Genomic DNA, 15,815 nt, shown 5'->3' on the forward strand with positions numbered 1-15,815 from the left:
GCTCTGCTGACAGTGCGGCCATTGTGCCTTGTTGCTGAGGGGCCACATTGTGGGGCTCCCCTTGGACAGTGCGCCCATCCCCCACTTTTACGCCTTTCTCAAGGCTGCCATTTGCACTTGTTTGCATGTTTGCCACTCGTCAACAGTCAACCAAGCTAGCAATTAGCATTAGCTTTTGGGGAAAGGGGGGGGAAGTATGTATTGTTTTGGTTTGGTTTTTCTTAACTTGATCAGGATATCGTCCTCAGAGATGTGTGTCAAGTGTCCCAAGATTCAAATCTCGATTGAAGGTTCTACTCCTTGGAGTCCTGTGCCAAATGGTGTCAGAAGTGGGATGCTTCGGTTGCTTGTCTTTCTGTGGCGCATTCCTGCCATATTTTCCTTGCATTGTTGCGATACGAAAGCCGCTTACCAAACATTCCCGCCCTCGTTCGCCCCATCCTCACTGCAAAGAAGCGGGATCCAGAAATAGCGCCTAATTGCCCTCTAGCGCTCTTCTCTCCTGCGCTCTCCCGAGTTTCACTCTCGCATTTTTTTTGTGTGTGTGCAAAAAGACAGAAGAAGAAAGAGAATTCCTGACGGGGTTTGTTTTCCAGCAGGAGTCTGTGTTGGTTTTGCGCCACGGAAGAACTGGCAGCTCAGCACTTTAGCCGGCAGATGTTTGCCGCCGTCGCCGCTACCGCGCCCCCCCCAGGAGGGTTGCAGGGCGAGAGTGAAAAGGGGGTGCGAGACAGGAAATGCCGTGTTTTCTCCCAGGCGGCGGCAGCAGCCGGTGTCTGTCGTACCAGGCAATGACTGAACGGCAGAGTCAAGCAGGTTGACTAATGTGTGAAAGGGGAAACTGGGAAATCGGGACCGGGTGCGAAGTTAACACCAGACACCCGTCCTTCGCTCTGATGCATCAAAAGTAATTGTTGCAAATTAGCTTTTATGCTATTTAGAAGAGGCTAAATTCTAATTTTGTTCTACCTGCTCTAACCCCTTTCTCACAGTCATGTTTTTTTTTTTTTCGTTGCCACCTTTTTCTTTTGTTGCTGTTCTGTAAAAACAAATCAGAAGGGTGTGGGGGTGATTTCCTTGACCTGGAAAATTTTCAGCTTCTGGATCAGCTGTAACAGGCGTGACAATAGGTGGTTGTGTTAAAGGGGTGTGAAGTTTACTAAACAGCACTCACCACTTTCACTCTGTGTCAAAAGTAATTTACATTGAACAGCTCTTTGGGGGAGGTCAAATTTAATCTTACCTTCTACTAAAACTGAAGACTCACACTAACCCCTTTCACACAACCTCAGCTTTTCCCCACAGCTTTTTTGTTTCGTAACTGTTTGGTAAAAACAAATCTAAAGGGTGGGGGCAACATAGCTGACCTGAAAAAAATTCAGCTTGTGACTTGGGTGAGAGCTGTAACCGAATCAAGACGGACAGACGTCTGTGTAAAAGGGGTGCGATACACCTGACACAGCAGTGTTAAAGGGGCTAGTGCAACTTTGAAATAGTTGTCAAGATGGCGACACAACAAGGCAGAAGTACCTGTGAAGTTGAAAAAGTCGCAGATCCACTACCACTTGGGTCGATACCTTTCACACAAGACAGCGAGACGGGGGGAAAAGCTGTCTTAGTGAGAACGTGGATTTAGATTGGTCGCCTTGTGGGGATTCCACTTCCTCTTTTGTCCCTTAAGCTCAAGTCCCCCTTACATAGATTAATTTTTCTTACATACGGTGGCAGTCTTTGCACCTCGCCCATCCCCCGCCCCCTTTCACACACACACACACACCAAATCTGGTGGCTAAACTCCACCAGCCGTCAGTCGCCTGTGCAGCTCAGGCGGCGTCTCATTGGACGCTAAGCTGATTAGCGCCGCGTCGCTAAAGCCGGCGGCTACTGATAGCCTAACACAGGAGCAGTTGGCAGAGGGCGGAGTTAAAAGCTAGCGTCGACAGACACTTCATTAGGTACACCAGATGACGTTAGATCGACGCTTAACCGATGAAAACCCGCACAGTGTCTCTCGGGAGGGGACAGACCTCTGCCAAGGTCTCCCTACTAGCTTAGTAGCCTAGCATCAGGTCACTCCAAGGGAGGGCAAATGAAATATAACTAAAAACGATATAAACCCCCCCCCCCCCACTGCATATTTCTGGTTTGGTATTCACAAATTCATCTTCAATAGCGCAGGACTGGCAACTCAAATGCTGGAGGGGAAAACAAGCATTCAAGGACGGCGCAAAACTGCTGAACAGCAAACCAACAGGAAATGCAAGAACTCACAAAAAAATAGTAAATCAACTCACTCAACATTTGCATTCATTCCAAAGACATGTTTGGAACCACACGAGACAATCGAAATCTTGCGATGGACCGTTTCCGTGCCTTGCCTAGCCAGGTGCTGCTGTTTTTGTCAGCCACAGAGTTTGAATGCGTTTTGTCGGCGTCTTGGCTCATGTTGGAGCTGTTGCTTGTATTTTGAGTGCCGAGCAGATGATGAGAAAGAAAAGTAGGAGGCGGACGCGACTCGGCAGAGGATGTTTGCAGGAAGTCAACAGCTCGTCGGGCCTGGAGGCAAAAAACGCTTCCTGCTTGCGCCGCAAAAATCACCAGTCAGCACCAAAGTCCAACTTTGAACAACCGGCGTCAGTCATGAGGACTGTTTTTTCTTTCCTTTGTCTCGTAGTTGATTGGGAGGAAAGACTTCATTTGCGCACACAAAAAAAGGCTTCATGTTGCTGCAACGACGTCTCGCTATTGCAAGACAAAACAGGAAGAAGGTGTCATGTGGTCAAAATGGCGGCAGTTTGAGAGAAAAAGTTGCCTAGGACAGCATTTTACAGGCATGTATAGAAAGAAATAGAATAGTACAATATTTTATTTAAAAAAAGATTGAGAAAGCTCAATATTTGAATTGAAAAGATGTCATTTCAAGGCCCCGGGAAAAAAAATATATTACAAGATGATGATGATGACGATATCATTTTGTTTGAAAAAGATTTATTTAAAAGCAAAAAGTACGACTAATTGGGGGAATATTCCGCCGTTCTGTCGCTTTGCGAGCCTTTATTGGACCCTGGCGACGTGCGAGAAATTGACCCGAGTGAGACATCGGCGGCGACGGCGCGTCTGTGAGAGTGCCACGTTGTTGTCAGCGCACGCATGATTTATGCGCGGGCCGCAGGGGTGGCTGACTCCGGCGGCGCGTCGGGAGCCGCTTCCCCGCCGCGGCACCTCTTCAAGTCGGTCGCCCCGGAGACCGGGCTCGGCTGCCCTTTGACCTCTGAACTCTACCGGACACCCACCGTCGGCCGTAAACATCCAAACGCAAGTCGCTCTCGCTAAATGATTCTCACGTTATTACCACGACTCGCACTGGCTGGCTCTTAATAATCATCATAAGGATTAAAGCTCCCAATAAGTTGGCTTACTGGTGGGAAAGTTATGAAAATTATTATTATTATTGTTCAAGGATCGCAGTAGTAAAAATATTTGCTGCACTAATAATAATTTTAATGATGATAAGAATTATAGCACCTAATAGGTGACTTGATATAATGATATGAATTAAAGATGGATATAATTCAAGGCAGTCCGAGCAGCTTCATGCTCAGGCAATCATCATCATCGTCATCATCATCATCATCTTCATCTTCACTAAAGGTATCAAAGGTCATTTAGTGGCCAGAAAACATATCGGTCAGAATTTCATTTGTTTTAATGATAAGAACAAAATATAACAATTTTCAATTGAGTATTAGCAGCTCTGTGCTTAGGCACAAATAATAATAATTAACATTAACAATCATATCATCATAATTAAAGCCTCCAAAAAGGAGACATTATGACTCGTTAAAAGAAAATGTGAATAACATTATTGAACCCTTTCAATGATGGCAGCTCTTTGCTTGGCACTAATAATAATAAAAATAATAACAGTAGTAAAAATTAAAGCAGCCCGTACAGGTTATAGATTCTCTAGTAGTAACCCAAATAATAAGTTTTTTTTTTTTAATCTGTTTTTTTTTTATCTCTGCCCCACAACAATAATTAGCATATACTTAGCAATAAGCATTAAAGCCTACAAATGGTGATTACAATTTAAGAAGAAAAAGAAATGAAGCGATTCTCATGTTCAGGCCCTGATGACGATGATAACGGTGATTAATAACAATCGTCATCATCATCATCATCATCATCATCATCATCATCATCATCATCATCATGGCCTCAGACAAGCTTGCATTTAGTATTCATGACAAGTTCGTTGCGGGGTCATGCGGAAATGTTACGTGCCCCCCCCGGGGGGGTTCGCAGAGCACATGTTCAACACAGTGGGGGCCCTTCACCATGCTGCCCCCCCCCCCCTCCCACACTCGCCTCACACCCTCCACCCTGGCTTGAGGCTGATTCATTAGCGCTCAACGGCCAGAAGGAGGCGTCGATTGTAAAAGGCGGGGCGTAATCGGCGCCTCGGGTCACGCCGCCAGTGGGGGACGAGCTTTCGGCTGTCAATCACGTCTGTCTTGTGAAATGGAACTTATTTTTCCAATTTGAGTGAAACAAATATCCAGCAATGAGCCCCTGAGAACTGCAGTGGGCTGAGTTGCTAACTCCATTTAGGATTATTTCACATGATGACTGGTCAAAATCAAAGTTTAATTCCAATTTTGACCTATAGGAGGCAGTCAATTATTCCTGATTCCCCAGCGCAACACCGGTCCAACTCCCGTTTCCAAAATGGCCCCCAGGCTTCCCCTCCTACAAAAAAAACCGACATAAGTTGCTATTCAGATCGCTAACTTAAATGGTCCGGAATGAGCTGCCGACAACTGCAGTGGGCCATCGCCTTTTTTGTCCGCATCAGCAAAATGCCAAGTCTTAGGAAAAAGCACACTTTGTGTAAAAACAAGTAGCCAGAAGAAGTCGTCGTTGCCAAATAAATGACGAGAATTTGATTGCAGCCCAAAAGACTTTAAAGGACTGAGAAATGGAATTCGCCCACTGCAGTTCCTGGCAGCTTTTCACATGCAAAAATCAAGTCTAGACGACAGCTCGGTGGTGAATTCATTTCCCAGTGTGGACCTCCCCCAAGGCTTGACGCTGTGAAATCAATCAAGTGAAACTTCCCAAACAGGGAAATCGGCCTGAAAACTTGCATTTGCCGTATGAATCCCAAATTACACATTACATCCACAGTCAATATATGAAGTCACTCAAGCGGGTTTGAAGTCAGGATTCTCAATAGCACTTTTTTTCAATTCTCGTGTAGTATCTGATACCAAGTACCGGTACCGATAAAAGTGGCACTTTCGATACCCTTAAAAAAAAAGACAGATGAAGTTGAATTGTTTTTTGTTTGTTGTCAGGTTGCAGACGTTTGTGACCGGGCAGCCCCACAAGAAGATGGCCGTGCAGCAGGTCAGATCATCTTCATCTTCATCATCATCTTCATCATCATCATCAATACACACAGAAGACTTTTTTTGTTTGTTTTTATTTTTGAAATCCGCATTGAAAAGCGTGGTGTCAAACTCACTCGGTTTCAGGGGAGGCGGTTCTGCCTCTCATCCATGGCGAGTACATCTTTTGTTACCATGACAACAAGCGGGGGGGGGGGGGGGGGGGGGCGCTCGGGGGGCGCAATGTACATTTTTTTTGGTTTCACTTGAGTTCCCGAGATGAGAACGGCATCACGAAAGAGTCCAACTCTAATTTCTTTGTCTGCCCTTCAACAAATGCCCCGAAAAGAACCCCCCCCACACACACACACACACACACACCCCCCCTTCTTCCTGCCTTCAAATCAAAATCCCTTCAAGGCAAAAATGTCCACGGCAGCACTTTTTTTTTTTTTTTTTTTTTTTTGTGCTGCTTTTTAACTTTATGTTTTCTCCTTCCATGCGCTCGCAACACGCCGCTTGCCTGCTGGCCGCGCGCGTGCGTGTGCGCATGAATTGAAATGTGTGTGTCGTGTGTTTCCGTGGACAGTCCAAGTCACACGTCCTGTCCTGATTTTTGGACAAGATGGCGGCAGTCGCATCTTTCCGTTGTGTTGTTCTACTTCCTGTGCTTACTTCCTGCCTTGTCCTCTCTTAATTCATCTTTGCTAAGGAGAAGAACGTTTGCACGAGTGCTGGGGTCAACGAGCCTTGTTACTTAGCAACCCCCCCCACCAACCCCCCCCCCCCCCCCCCCCTTGGGAACAGGAAGCAATGGTCCTCCGTGATTGGCCGAGCCCGCTGCCCACTTATGTAATCTTGCAGATTAGATGAGATGAGTTCGCTCTGCCGACTCGCTCGCTCGCTCGCTCGCTCGCTCCCAGGAATTAGACGGTAGCCACACTCTATTAAACATTCACTCTGGGGGCTTGAAAGTGCAAATGGTACCGTCTAATTCCTGAACCGCATTTCTTCCTGCTGCCGCTCGACAACATTTTACACACACAGTCAGTCCATGTTTGTGAGTCGCGTCACTGGATTGTTGTCCATCATCAGAAATATTGAAAATCAACATTTCCCCGTTTGCTCAGCCCTCCCTCCCGGCGCCGATTGCCGCGGCGGCCCCCGCAGCCGTGCTGGTGGAGAGCGGCCCGGTGGTGTACGACGAGGCGGCCGAGGAAGACGAGGATGAGGAGGAGGACACCTGCATGAGCGCCATGGAGCTGATGGGCAGTCAAGGTCAGTCGGAGGTCGTGGGCTTGTCTAACTCGTGAGGGGATCCGTTTTTTTTAATGACGTCTTTTAATGAGCGCCGCCGGTCACTTTGTGTCCACTTTGCCGCAATTAGCGCCTTCCGTTGACATTAAACTGACCTTCAAATGTAAAAAATAATCCTCACAGTCAATATCAAGGTTTTGGATCTTCATCATACTGACATTGTAGTTATAAATACAAAAGATGGTTCATTTGAGGTATGATTTGTTTATGTTGGTTTGTTGCAAGGTGATTTTGATTTTGATTTCATGGTAAGAGCTTATAGCAGCAACACAATCACATAATCGGAAAGCCCTCGTTAAGACCTTTAATATGAGGTACGACTTGATAGTATTTTATTCATGTGATTTTTGAACTTGTTACTGGTGAACTTTGACCTCATGTAACCTCCTGTAAATCAAAGGTAATTGTCACTCAAAACCAAATCATGTAAGCAGCTGTATACTTTCTATCTTTCCACCAAGTTTGAAGACGAAGTTTTTGCTCTTTGACCAAATTGACAATACTGTGACCTTTGACCTTAGAGCTTAGACCTTAATATTTTGCCATGTCCAAAGCTGTGAAACCAAGGAACATCAATGCTAACTATCCTAGCCATACTCTGATTTTATGTTGCATAAGATGCCATCCTAAATCCAGGAAATCCTTATTTACAAACAGCGTTGCAGCAGCCATTTTGATTTGTCGTTTTTGTTTTTCCAGCAGATTACGGCTGCGACGATTACGACGACGGCTTCTAGCGGCGGCTTGTTGTTTTTTCCTCGGCTCTCGCACCACTTTGCACGCTTGAAGGGATCCAGCCTTTACGAGCCGGGACACAAGTTTGGCGGACGCCAAGAATATCGGACAAATGTCTGGTTGTTGCGCAATTAAGATGGCGGCGCCGGCGGCACAGGGTGCGATTTGGAACGAAGACGTCACGTCGAGCCGCCGTGACCACGCCAGACGCTCGTCAAAATTGACTCCAAGTGGAAAAGCTTTGCGACGCTAACAAGTGCTCATGAAAAAGCTGCAAATGTATGTACTTCCTGTTTGGACAGGAAGTGGCTTAAACACCAAGACAAACGAGCAAGGTTTTTCTTATCTCAAAACTGTTAAGATGCCAAAGTTCCTTATGTTAAATTGTTTACAAATCAAAGAAAGCAAGCACATTAGTTTATTAGTTTTCCTTTATTTATGAGTATGTTTGCTAACCTCATGCTGCTGCACCTTGCCGTTCTTTAAATGGATCATGTTTCTATTGTTTTAATATCCATTTGATTTTAATTTGGGGAAAGACTTTTTTTCTGGACATTTTCACAGATGGCATCCGGTGAGTGAGCAAATATTTTTGTTTGTTTTTGTTTGCTTTTTGGATTTTTTTAGGTTTGTGTTTGAAAGTGGCCACTGGGGGTGCTGGTGAGTTGATGATGGGGAAGTGATGTCGCATGTTGACACCTTGAGACTTATGACATCACAATGTCAGATGATGTTGCTTGATGTCACGTGAGACGGTGTCGTGTCTCGTGATGTAATGTGACATCATTCGGCATCATCTGACATTGTGATGTCATTTCTATAGAAGGTCGTGTCACAAGCCACATGTTACAGGTCATGTTGTCACACTGCCAGATGTGTCACAGGGCCACAATGCGTCATGACATCGTGGCATGATGTCTCATCGTGCCACATTTCATGTGGTCCTCCAAAAAGAATAACGTGTGACAATCAAACAGGAAGTACCCCCCCCCCCCCCAAAAAAAAAGTGGCACATAATTCAACATCACCAATAAATGTTTCCAAGCATGCAAAGCCAACTTTTTTTTGTCGATCATTTTGCTTATGATGAAATTTGAGATTTTTGGAACACTTGAGTGTGGTGAGGAAAAAGATCCCCGTTTGAATCCCAAATGCATCCATCTTGATTCCACTTCCCGCCGACAACGGGCGACATGCTGTGACACTTTCATTTATTTGTGATATATCATATTTACACACACACACACACACAACTCGCTGCTGTCTTTCTATCCAGCTGTGCGTGCGTGCGTGCGTGCGTGCGTGCGTGCGTGTGTCGGCGCAGCCCTGTAATTCCGTGCAGTCAGATGTGTTGTTGTGGCGCAGGTGGGAGAGACAATTTAATTAAGAGGGAGGACGGAGGTGACGGCAGCCCACCTGCGACTGTCGAGTCTTGTTTACTTTGGCTGCCTGTCTTGTGACTTTCGCTCTCCGAGGGAGGAACGTCACATCTGGCGACCTTTAAAGATCATATTAAGAAATGTCCCATTTTTTTATACAAAATAATCATTTTCCTTCATTTCAGGCTAACCAAAAAATGTCACGCCGCTTTTCCAGGTTTTCCAAACCAAAGCAACAGGTGGCGCTATTTAAAAATAAATCATTGCGTAACTGTCAAATCTATTTTGGTCAATCAGAAGCCTGAAGAAAATCATTTCCGGGAAAAAAAAAATCATGCTGCATTCATGAAAACTGGGAATTCTCACGAGGGAAAATTTATGTCCACGAAAGTGCATGGCAAAATATGAAACCATTTTAGCTAATCACAAGCTTAAAGAAATAATTTTCTGGAAAAGGCACAGTCATGCTGCATTCATTAAAGCTGGGAACTTTGAGAATTCCCACAATGTCGACTTCTACGCAAGTTCCTTATACTTCAATACAAGTTTAGCCAATCAGATGCTTGCCGAACGTCATTGTCTGTGCTGCTTTCAAGGAGACTTGGAATTAAGAAAATTCGGAGGGGAAACGACTTTTGAAGGCTGCCAAGCTTTGAACGAGGTTTTGTGTGAAGTCGAGTCTTTTCTAGGAAAGACGCCATCATGCTGTGTTCAAGTAAACCAGGAATCCTGCAATATTGGACACTTTTACGGGCTGTCAAGTGCCAAGGCACCTGCAAAGCTCATTGAGTCGACCAGAAGTGTGGAAAAAGATGCAACCGTGCTGCTTTCACTGAAAATGAAAATGTCAACGTTTGAGCAAATGTTGTCTTTTGACGTCTGTTTGATGCATGATTTGGCCGCTGAAAAGCCGCCTTAGCCAATCAGAAGCAGTGAAAGTCAGCACTGTGCTGCATTCAAGAAAACTGGTTATTCTGATGTACGCAAATGACTTTGTTCCTATTCTCCCCCACGTGCGTCTTTCTGGTGGTCTCCAGCAGATGGCCGCCGGCAAAGCGGGACAAACTCGGCAGATGAGAGAAAATGTTCCTCCTCCGCTCCCGTCGCCATTCGCCACATTCGCCACATTCGCTCGCCGCCGACGTTACACACGAACGCAGCTTCCTTTCCCAAGGTGGGCCCCAATTCTTTGCGCCTCGTTTTCCTTCTCTTTCTTTCTCTTTCTTTCTCTTTCTTTCTCTTTCTTTCTCTCTCTTCCTCCCTCTCTCTCTCTCTCTCTCTCTCTCTCTCTCTTTCTGCAGTGAAACAAATCCACCTGAGTGCTAATTCAACGACATCCCACTTCTAATAAAGCAAACACCCATGAAAATTGGATTGTATTTTCACTGGTGGCAGCAGCACTTCATCCCCAAGCCACCTTGTTTGATTTTGTGAATGAGTGTAGCGGCTCGGCATGTCGATCAGAAATGAATGAGTACAAACACAAATAAGTCATTTCACATCACATTTCAGGCAACCTGGCGTGGTTTCCATGGAAACGAGGGAAGATGCTCCCAACATCAGGACCAGGACGAGTTAAGTGGGAGAATTTGTTTATATTTTTGCCTATTGAGTTGAATTCCTGGGGCCGTTTTGGCGCTATTTAGCGTTTTGCGCCTCGTCCTCCGCCCACGCCGCACGCCCTCGCCAACCTCCTTGCCGATGCGGACGCCGATGGACAGACAAGGGAAAAAATATCAAATGAAATGTAAAAATAGGCAGTCTGAGCAGGAGAACCACCCCCTGTCCCCCCCCCGCCCCCACACGCTCGCCGCCCCCACGCTCGCCGCCCACGCCGTCTGCCGGGAAGTTGGGGCGCTTCCGGCCTGAGGGGAGCGAGATGCGCCGAACGAGACGCCCCCCCCCCAAAAAATACAACTTGAACTTGGACTTCCAGTTGGGATGTCGTCCTCGGGGGCCACAGAAAGGCGGGGGGGGGGGGGACAACCTGGGGGTTCGAGGAGGCGCCTCCGCACCCCGACAAGCGCTTTGTCTTCATTGTTGCTGCACAATGAAGACAAATTCCTTCATTCGCACTCGTGAAGTGCGTGGAGCGCTAAAAACGCACCCTGGCAACGTCGGCTGCAGGTTGACGATTATTCTCATGATGCCGATTACGATTGTTGAGATGCTGATGATTCTAACTTGTTTCAAGGCATAACATTCTTTGCGATGATATTCTGCGGAGAGCTGTCAAAATTCATCCGTTATCAAATTAATCGACAACTATTTTAATCAACGAGTCATCGTTTGGAGCCATTTATATATATATATATATTTTAAAAATATATTTTCACCCAGCCCGAGTTCTCAGTCTTTGCACATTTTTAGCGTTTCCAACATAAATGACAGCAATCATTTCAAAGGTTGTCGCGGGTCGGCGAAGGCGGGACGGAGGTTTTGTCGAGTAATCGGCGGGATCGTGAGAAAGCTGCAGAGGATTTAGTCTGCTCGTCTTGACAGTTGATGGATTGATTTTTGGAGCTTATTAGCAGGATTCCGCTGCTGGCTAATTAGCGCCGATTCTTAAGCCGTTAGTTGCTTACGGTTCCACTTTATGGAATCGATTGCTTCATTTTGCTGAATGGGAAATTGAGAAACGCGTTACTGGTGATTGGATCCACATTTTTTCATTAGATTTTCGTCTGGAAAAAAAATTGTGACAAAAAAAAAGATGGCAATTTTTCGTCAACGAAAGACAAGATGGCTGCAATCGAGTTTTCGTTCAAAAAAAAGACACCAAAATCTCTCTGACATCCTTGGAGAGATTAAAATGTGTGAAAAGAAAGCTTAGTGCAATACTGACGACTCCATAAGCGGCTAATCTGAGGAGTGTGCGTGCGCGCGAGCGCGTGTGTGCGTGCGCACGCGCGATGACAGTTGAGTGTCATTTGGCTTTTTCTTGGACACGCACACACGCAAGTGTTTTCCTGCCAGCATCATCTGCCTCTCGTTAGCGAGCGGACGCGGCGGCGGTCTTCGTTGGTCACGTGTGCGTGCACGGCGCTCACGTGCACGCTCCTGTCAGGCGTGAGGGAAATTCTCCCTAAATTCTGACTATTCGCTAGCGCTCAGTCAGCAGCACTTTCCATTTTGCGTTAGCCTTGAGCTAGCTACGTTCGGGAAACCAGTTCAACAAGTCACTGCTTTAATCGTTCACTCTGAACGGTTCGTGAGAACGAAACAAGGTTCAACAAATACCAGCGTTGGACTCTTTTTGAAGAAAAAAAAAAAAGAAGTCATGATAAAAGTGCCGAGAGTCGCGTGCTAATTAGCATTAGCGTTTAAGACTGGAATAGATCATGACGTCTATAAATTGGAGCAGAAATCTTTGTCAAATCAATTCTGAATGGAATCGAAGACCCAAAAATCGGAATCGAATTGAATCGTGAGACCGCCAAAGATTCCCACCCTGGTTCATACAGAGATGGGAGGAGCAAGATGGCCGCCCTGTCGCTTCAACGGCTAACCCTATGTATGGGCTGCTATTGGCTATCCAGTCATACATTCACATCGGTGGTCGGTACCTTTCACACAGAATAGAAGAAAAAGTCTGACATTTCCCAGGAACATCAAAGAAGACGTTTTATTTTTGCCTTTCATCGTTTGGGAGTTTAGACGAGGTGACGGCGCTTGGCCATGTTTTTTTTGGTTTTTTTTGCCCCCCCCAAGCCTTCCTTATCCTGCACAGCTGCGTGAAGACGCTGGCCTGCCGGCCCCTTTGGTGGCGTCGTCCCACTGATGAAAAAGAACGGCGGTCTGTAATTTGCGGCAAAAGGCGGGCGCGACGCACCCGACCAGGAAACGAGCTCATAAATGCAACGAAAGATGAAGGCCCCCTTTCTCGCTGCTGGATTTTTTCTGCGTGAACGGTACCAACACCGAATGTTACGTTGCGAAAGGGAGACGGATTTCCATTTGCGTCGTCGGCGTGCGGTCGGCGTGCGGTTGGCGTGCGGTTGGCGTGCGGTTGGCGTGTCCTCCCACGTTAGACCGCGCGCGCGTAACCAGCATCGCATCGGATTGTCAATATTTCATTGTTGCTTCCATCTTGTTTGTTTTTCTACGTCTTTGCCGCGTTTCATGTTGACGCGCACACACGGAAGGTGCGTTCTCACCTGGGCCTCTCGCGCACGCACGCACGCACGCACGCACAAACACTGCAGACGTGGCGTAATCGCCGGTTACCTCATGCAGGGAGACAAAAAGAGCAAGATCAAAGAAAGAAAAGCCTGTCATCGCAATCACAGCGGGTGTTGAAGTGTGTGTGTGTGTGTGTGTGTGTGTGTGCGTGTGCGTGTGTGTGTGTGCGTGTGTGTGTGTGTGTGTGTGTGTGTGTGCGTGTGCATGTGCGCGTGTGCGTGTGTGTGTGTGTGGAGTCCATTGTGAGTTCTTGTCTGGGTCGTGGCTGGGACGAGGGTTCCGTCATTTGGGGTCCCTTCAAAGGCTCTATATTATTTTTGTGGTTGTCGCTAACATAACTCTGATTCATTTTTCAAAAATCATTTCGAGTTGAATACATTTTGCAGAAACTTTATTTGGACGTACGCCGCCATTGTTATTTACGTGGCAACGCATTCAGTGCGCAAGTAAGCAAGTCTCTTTGGCATTCCTAAAGGTTTGTGAATGACAAGAGCACAGGGTGGGGGGGCAGGGTGGGGGGGGGGTTGACTCTCCCCATGGCATGTTCTTTCTTTAGGAACGCGACCAGACTTCCTTTGCTCACGTCACTGAATGCTTTGCGACGTGAATAACAATCTACAAAATGTATTCAACTGGAAATGATTTTTGAAAAATGGATCTCATAAGATATGTTAGTAGCAACCGAATAAATCATCTAGAGCAAACTTTTTTTTTTTTTTTTAAAGAATTTACTCCTGATTTTTTTTGTAAAACATTTTTTTAAATGCTTTACAAAAATAGTCACTTTTTTAGGGAGAAAAACATCTTATTTTCCAAAGTGGGATTTAAAAAAATATATATATCTTTATTTTTTTTATATATATTTTTTTCTTGTTTTTTTTTTCCATTTTTTCAAAAATCTGAACTTTTATCTGAAAAAGAATATGATTCTTCCTGATTAAGCATATGACTTTTTATCTCTATAAATGATTACTTTTATTGTGAAAAATGTTACTTTTGCAACAACAAAAACCTTTTTCCTCAGTTTTACAATTTTTTTTTGTGTCAAAAGAAACCTTTTTATTTTGATCAAATACAATAATCTGTCTTTTTTTTCTGTAAAATAAAACTTTTTGGGGTGGGGGGCCACCCACAAAGTATTCCTAAAATAATAATAATAATAATAAAACAAATTAAATGACTTATGGAAATGACATATGTCTTTATTGGAATCATGTACTACTTTTTTTCCTAATGTGAGCCCCCCAAAAAAAAAAACAATCAAAAAATGTCACCTAGTTTTACAAAATACAAAACGTGCGTGTGTATGTGTGTGCGTTCCACAACAACAAGTTGCAAATCCCAGCATAAATGTGACGTGTGTGTGCAGCTGAGTTCAAAGGTCACTTAGCTATGCTCAGCTGGTCACTTTGCTTTCTCGCACCCCCTTTTGTCCCCTGCGGGGGGGTCAGAGTGGGTGAGCTGCGTCTTTGGTGTTAGACTGGCACATCTGTCTTGGAGGAGGAGGAGGAGGAGGAAGATCTCGTGCCTGCACACACTTCTCTTACACACACACACACACACACACTCCATCTGGCCTGTGTGATAGCAGATGCTCCTCTCGCACGCACACACACAAACACACACAAACACGCACAAACACGCTGCTTCTCAGCCTAACATATTTCTTTTAAAGCTTATTTCTTTTTTCATTTTTTCAACATTCGACCCCCCAAAGCCAGTTTCACTCAACATCAAATTTGGTAAGCTCGTCTATCGTGAGTGGAGCCACAAAACCATCTGAAAAAGTTACAGGAAGTCCGCCATTTTGGTTTGAAGCGTCCATTTTACAGTCACGTCAGTCATCAGGAACATTTAGAAAACCCTGAAGCCAGTTTGACTTAAGCTGAGAACATTTTGATACGCTTGTCGATCATGAGTGGACCCACGAAAAACTCTTGTCAAGCGACATCCAAAAACCACAGGAAGGCCACCATTTTGTTTCGATGAGGCTCATTTTGATTATTTCCCCTCAAATACTTTTCCAAATTCAGCCCCCGGAGACAGTTTGGCTCGGCAACATGAAATGTGCTGGGCTTGTTTATCATGACAAGACCCACCAAAAAAAGTCTTAAGAAGCCAGAAGTCAGCCATTTAGGTCTGAAGCGGCCATGTTGCCAAACATACAACTGTGAACCTGTGACACGCTTCAATACCCCCCCCCCTCCATTATTATGACACAACAAAAGACTTTAGCAGTCACACATTTCCTACTTTCATCATCTAAAATCCATTCTAAGAATTCTCCCAAAACTTCCGAAACTATTTGAATACTCTGGCTTTCATTAGAGGAGAATAAAGTGAGCACGGAGGCCTTTTGGAGGTGAGCCGGCGGATGATGCGTAAAAGTGCCGAGTCATGTTGAGCCTGACCTACTTCTCGCGCTCATTGTATTGCTGCATAATCCATGGCGCCCCCTGGAGGCGCCCCCTGGAGGCGCCCGCCGAGCCCGAACAACCTCAGGATGTTGGGCTCGGCGATGGCGAGCATCTCGTGGAAAAGTAGCGGCCAAAGTAAATTGTCAAGAAGAAAAACAGGTCTTCATCAGCATCGCGTGCGTGCGTGCGTGCGTGTCACGTTCTGCTGTTGCCATGGTGATGCGGCGGGAACAATGGAGGCTTTCACACGCAGATGGCGAAACAAAAAGGAAAAAGTTCCTAATGAACGTTTGTGAATCTGAACGTGTGGTGAGTGCTTGCAAGAGGACTCGACATGATGACTGATGAATTTCCTGATTTCAGCAGGAGCAGCTAACATGCTAATTGCGCTAAGC

The 15,815-nt window shown here is 45.7% G+C and overlaps 1 protein-coding gene across 4 annotated transcripts in view; it reads left to right on the forward strand.

Annotated features, from left to right (window-relative positions):
• Positions 1-8,500, forward strand: part of brf1a (BRF1 general transcription factor IIIB subunit a) — a 33,894-nt gene extending 25,394 nt beyond the window's left edge. For 3 of the 4 annotated variants that reach the window (XM_077564517.1, XM_077564526.1, XM_077564507.1), the window contains 3 exons: positions 5,358-5,409; positions 6,521-6,668; positions 7,407-8,500. In XM_077564517.1, the coding sequence (XP_077420643.1) occupies positions 5,358-5,409; positions 6,521-6,668; positions 7,407-7,444 (238 nt within the window). In that variant the 3' untranslated portion in view covers positions 7,445-8,500. The remainder of the gene's footprint in view (positions 1-5,357; positions 5,410-6,520; positions 6,669-7,406) is intronic. The other variant, XM_077564536.1, reaches the window with a different exon arrangement.
• Positions 8,501-15,815: the final 7,315 nt, after the last annotated feature.

This window comes from Vanacampus margaritifer, chromosome 1 (genome assembly GCF_051991255.1).
Source record: "Vanacampus margaritifer isolate UIUO_Vmar chromosome 1, RoL_Vmar_1.0, whole genome shotgun sequence".
NCBI lineage: Eukaryota > Metazoa > Chordata > Actinopteri > Syngnathiformes > Syngnathidae > Vanacampus > Vanacampus margaritifer.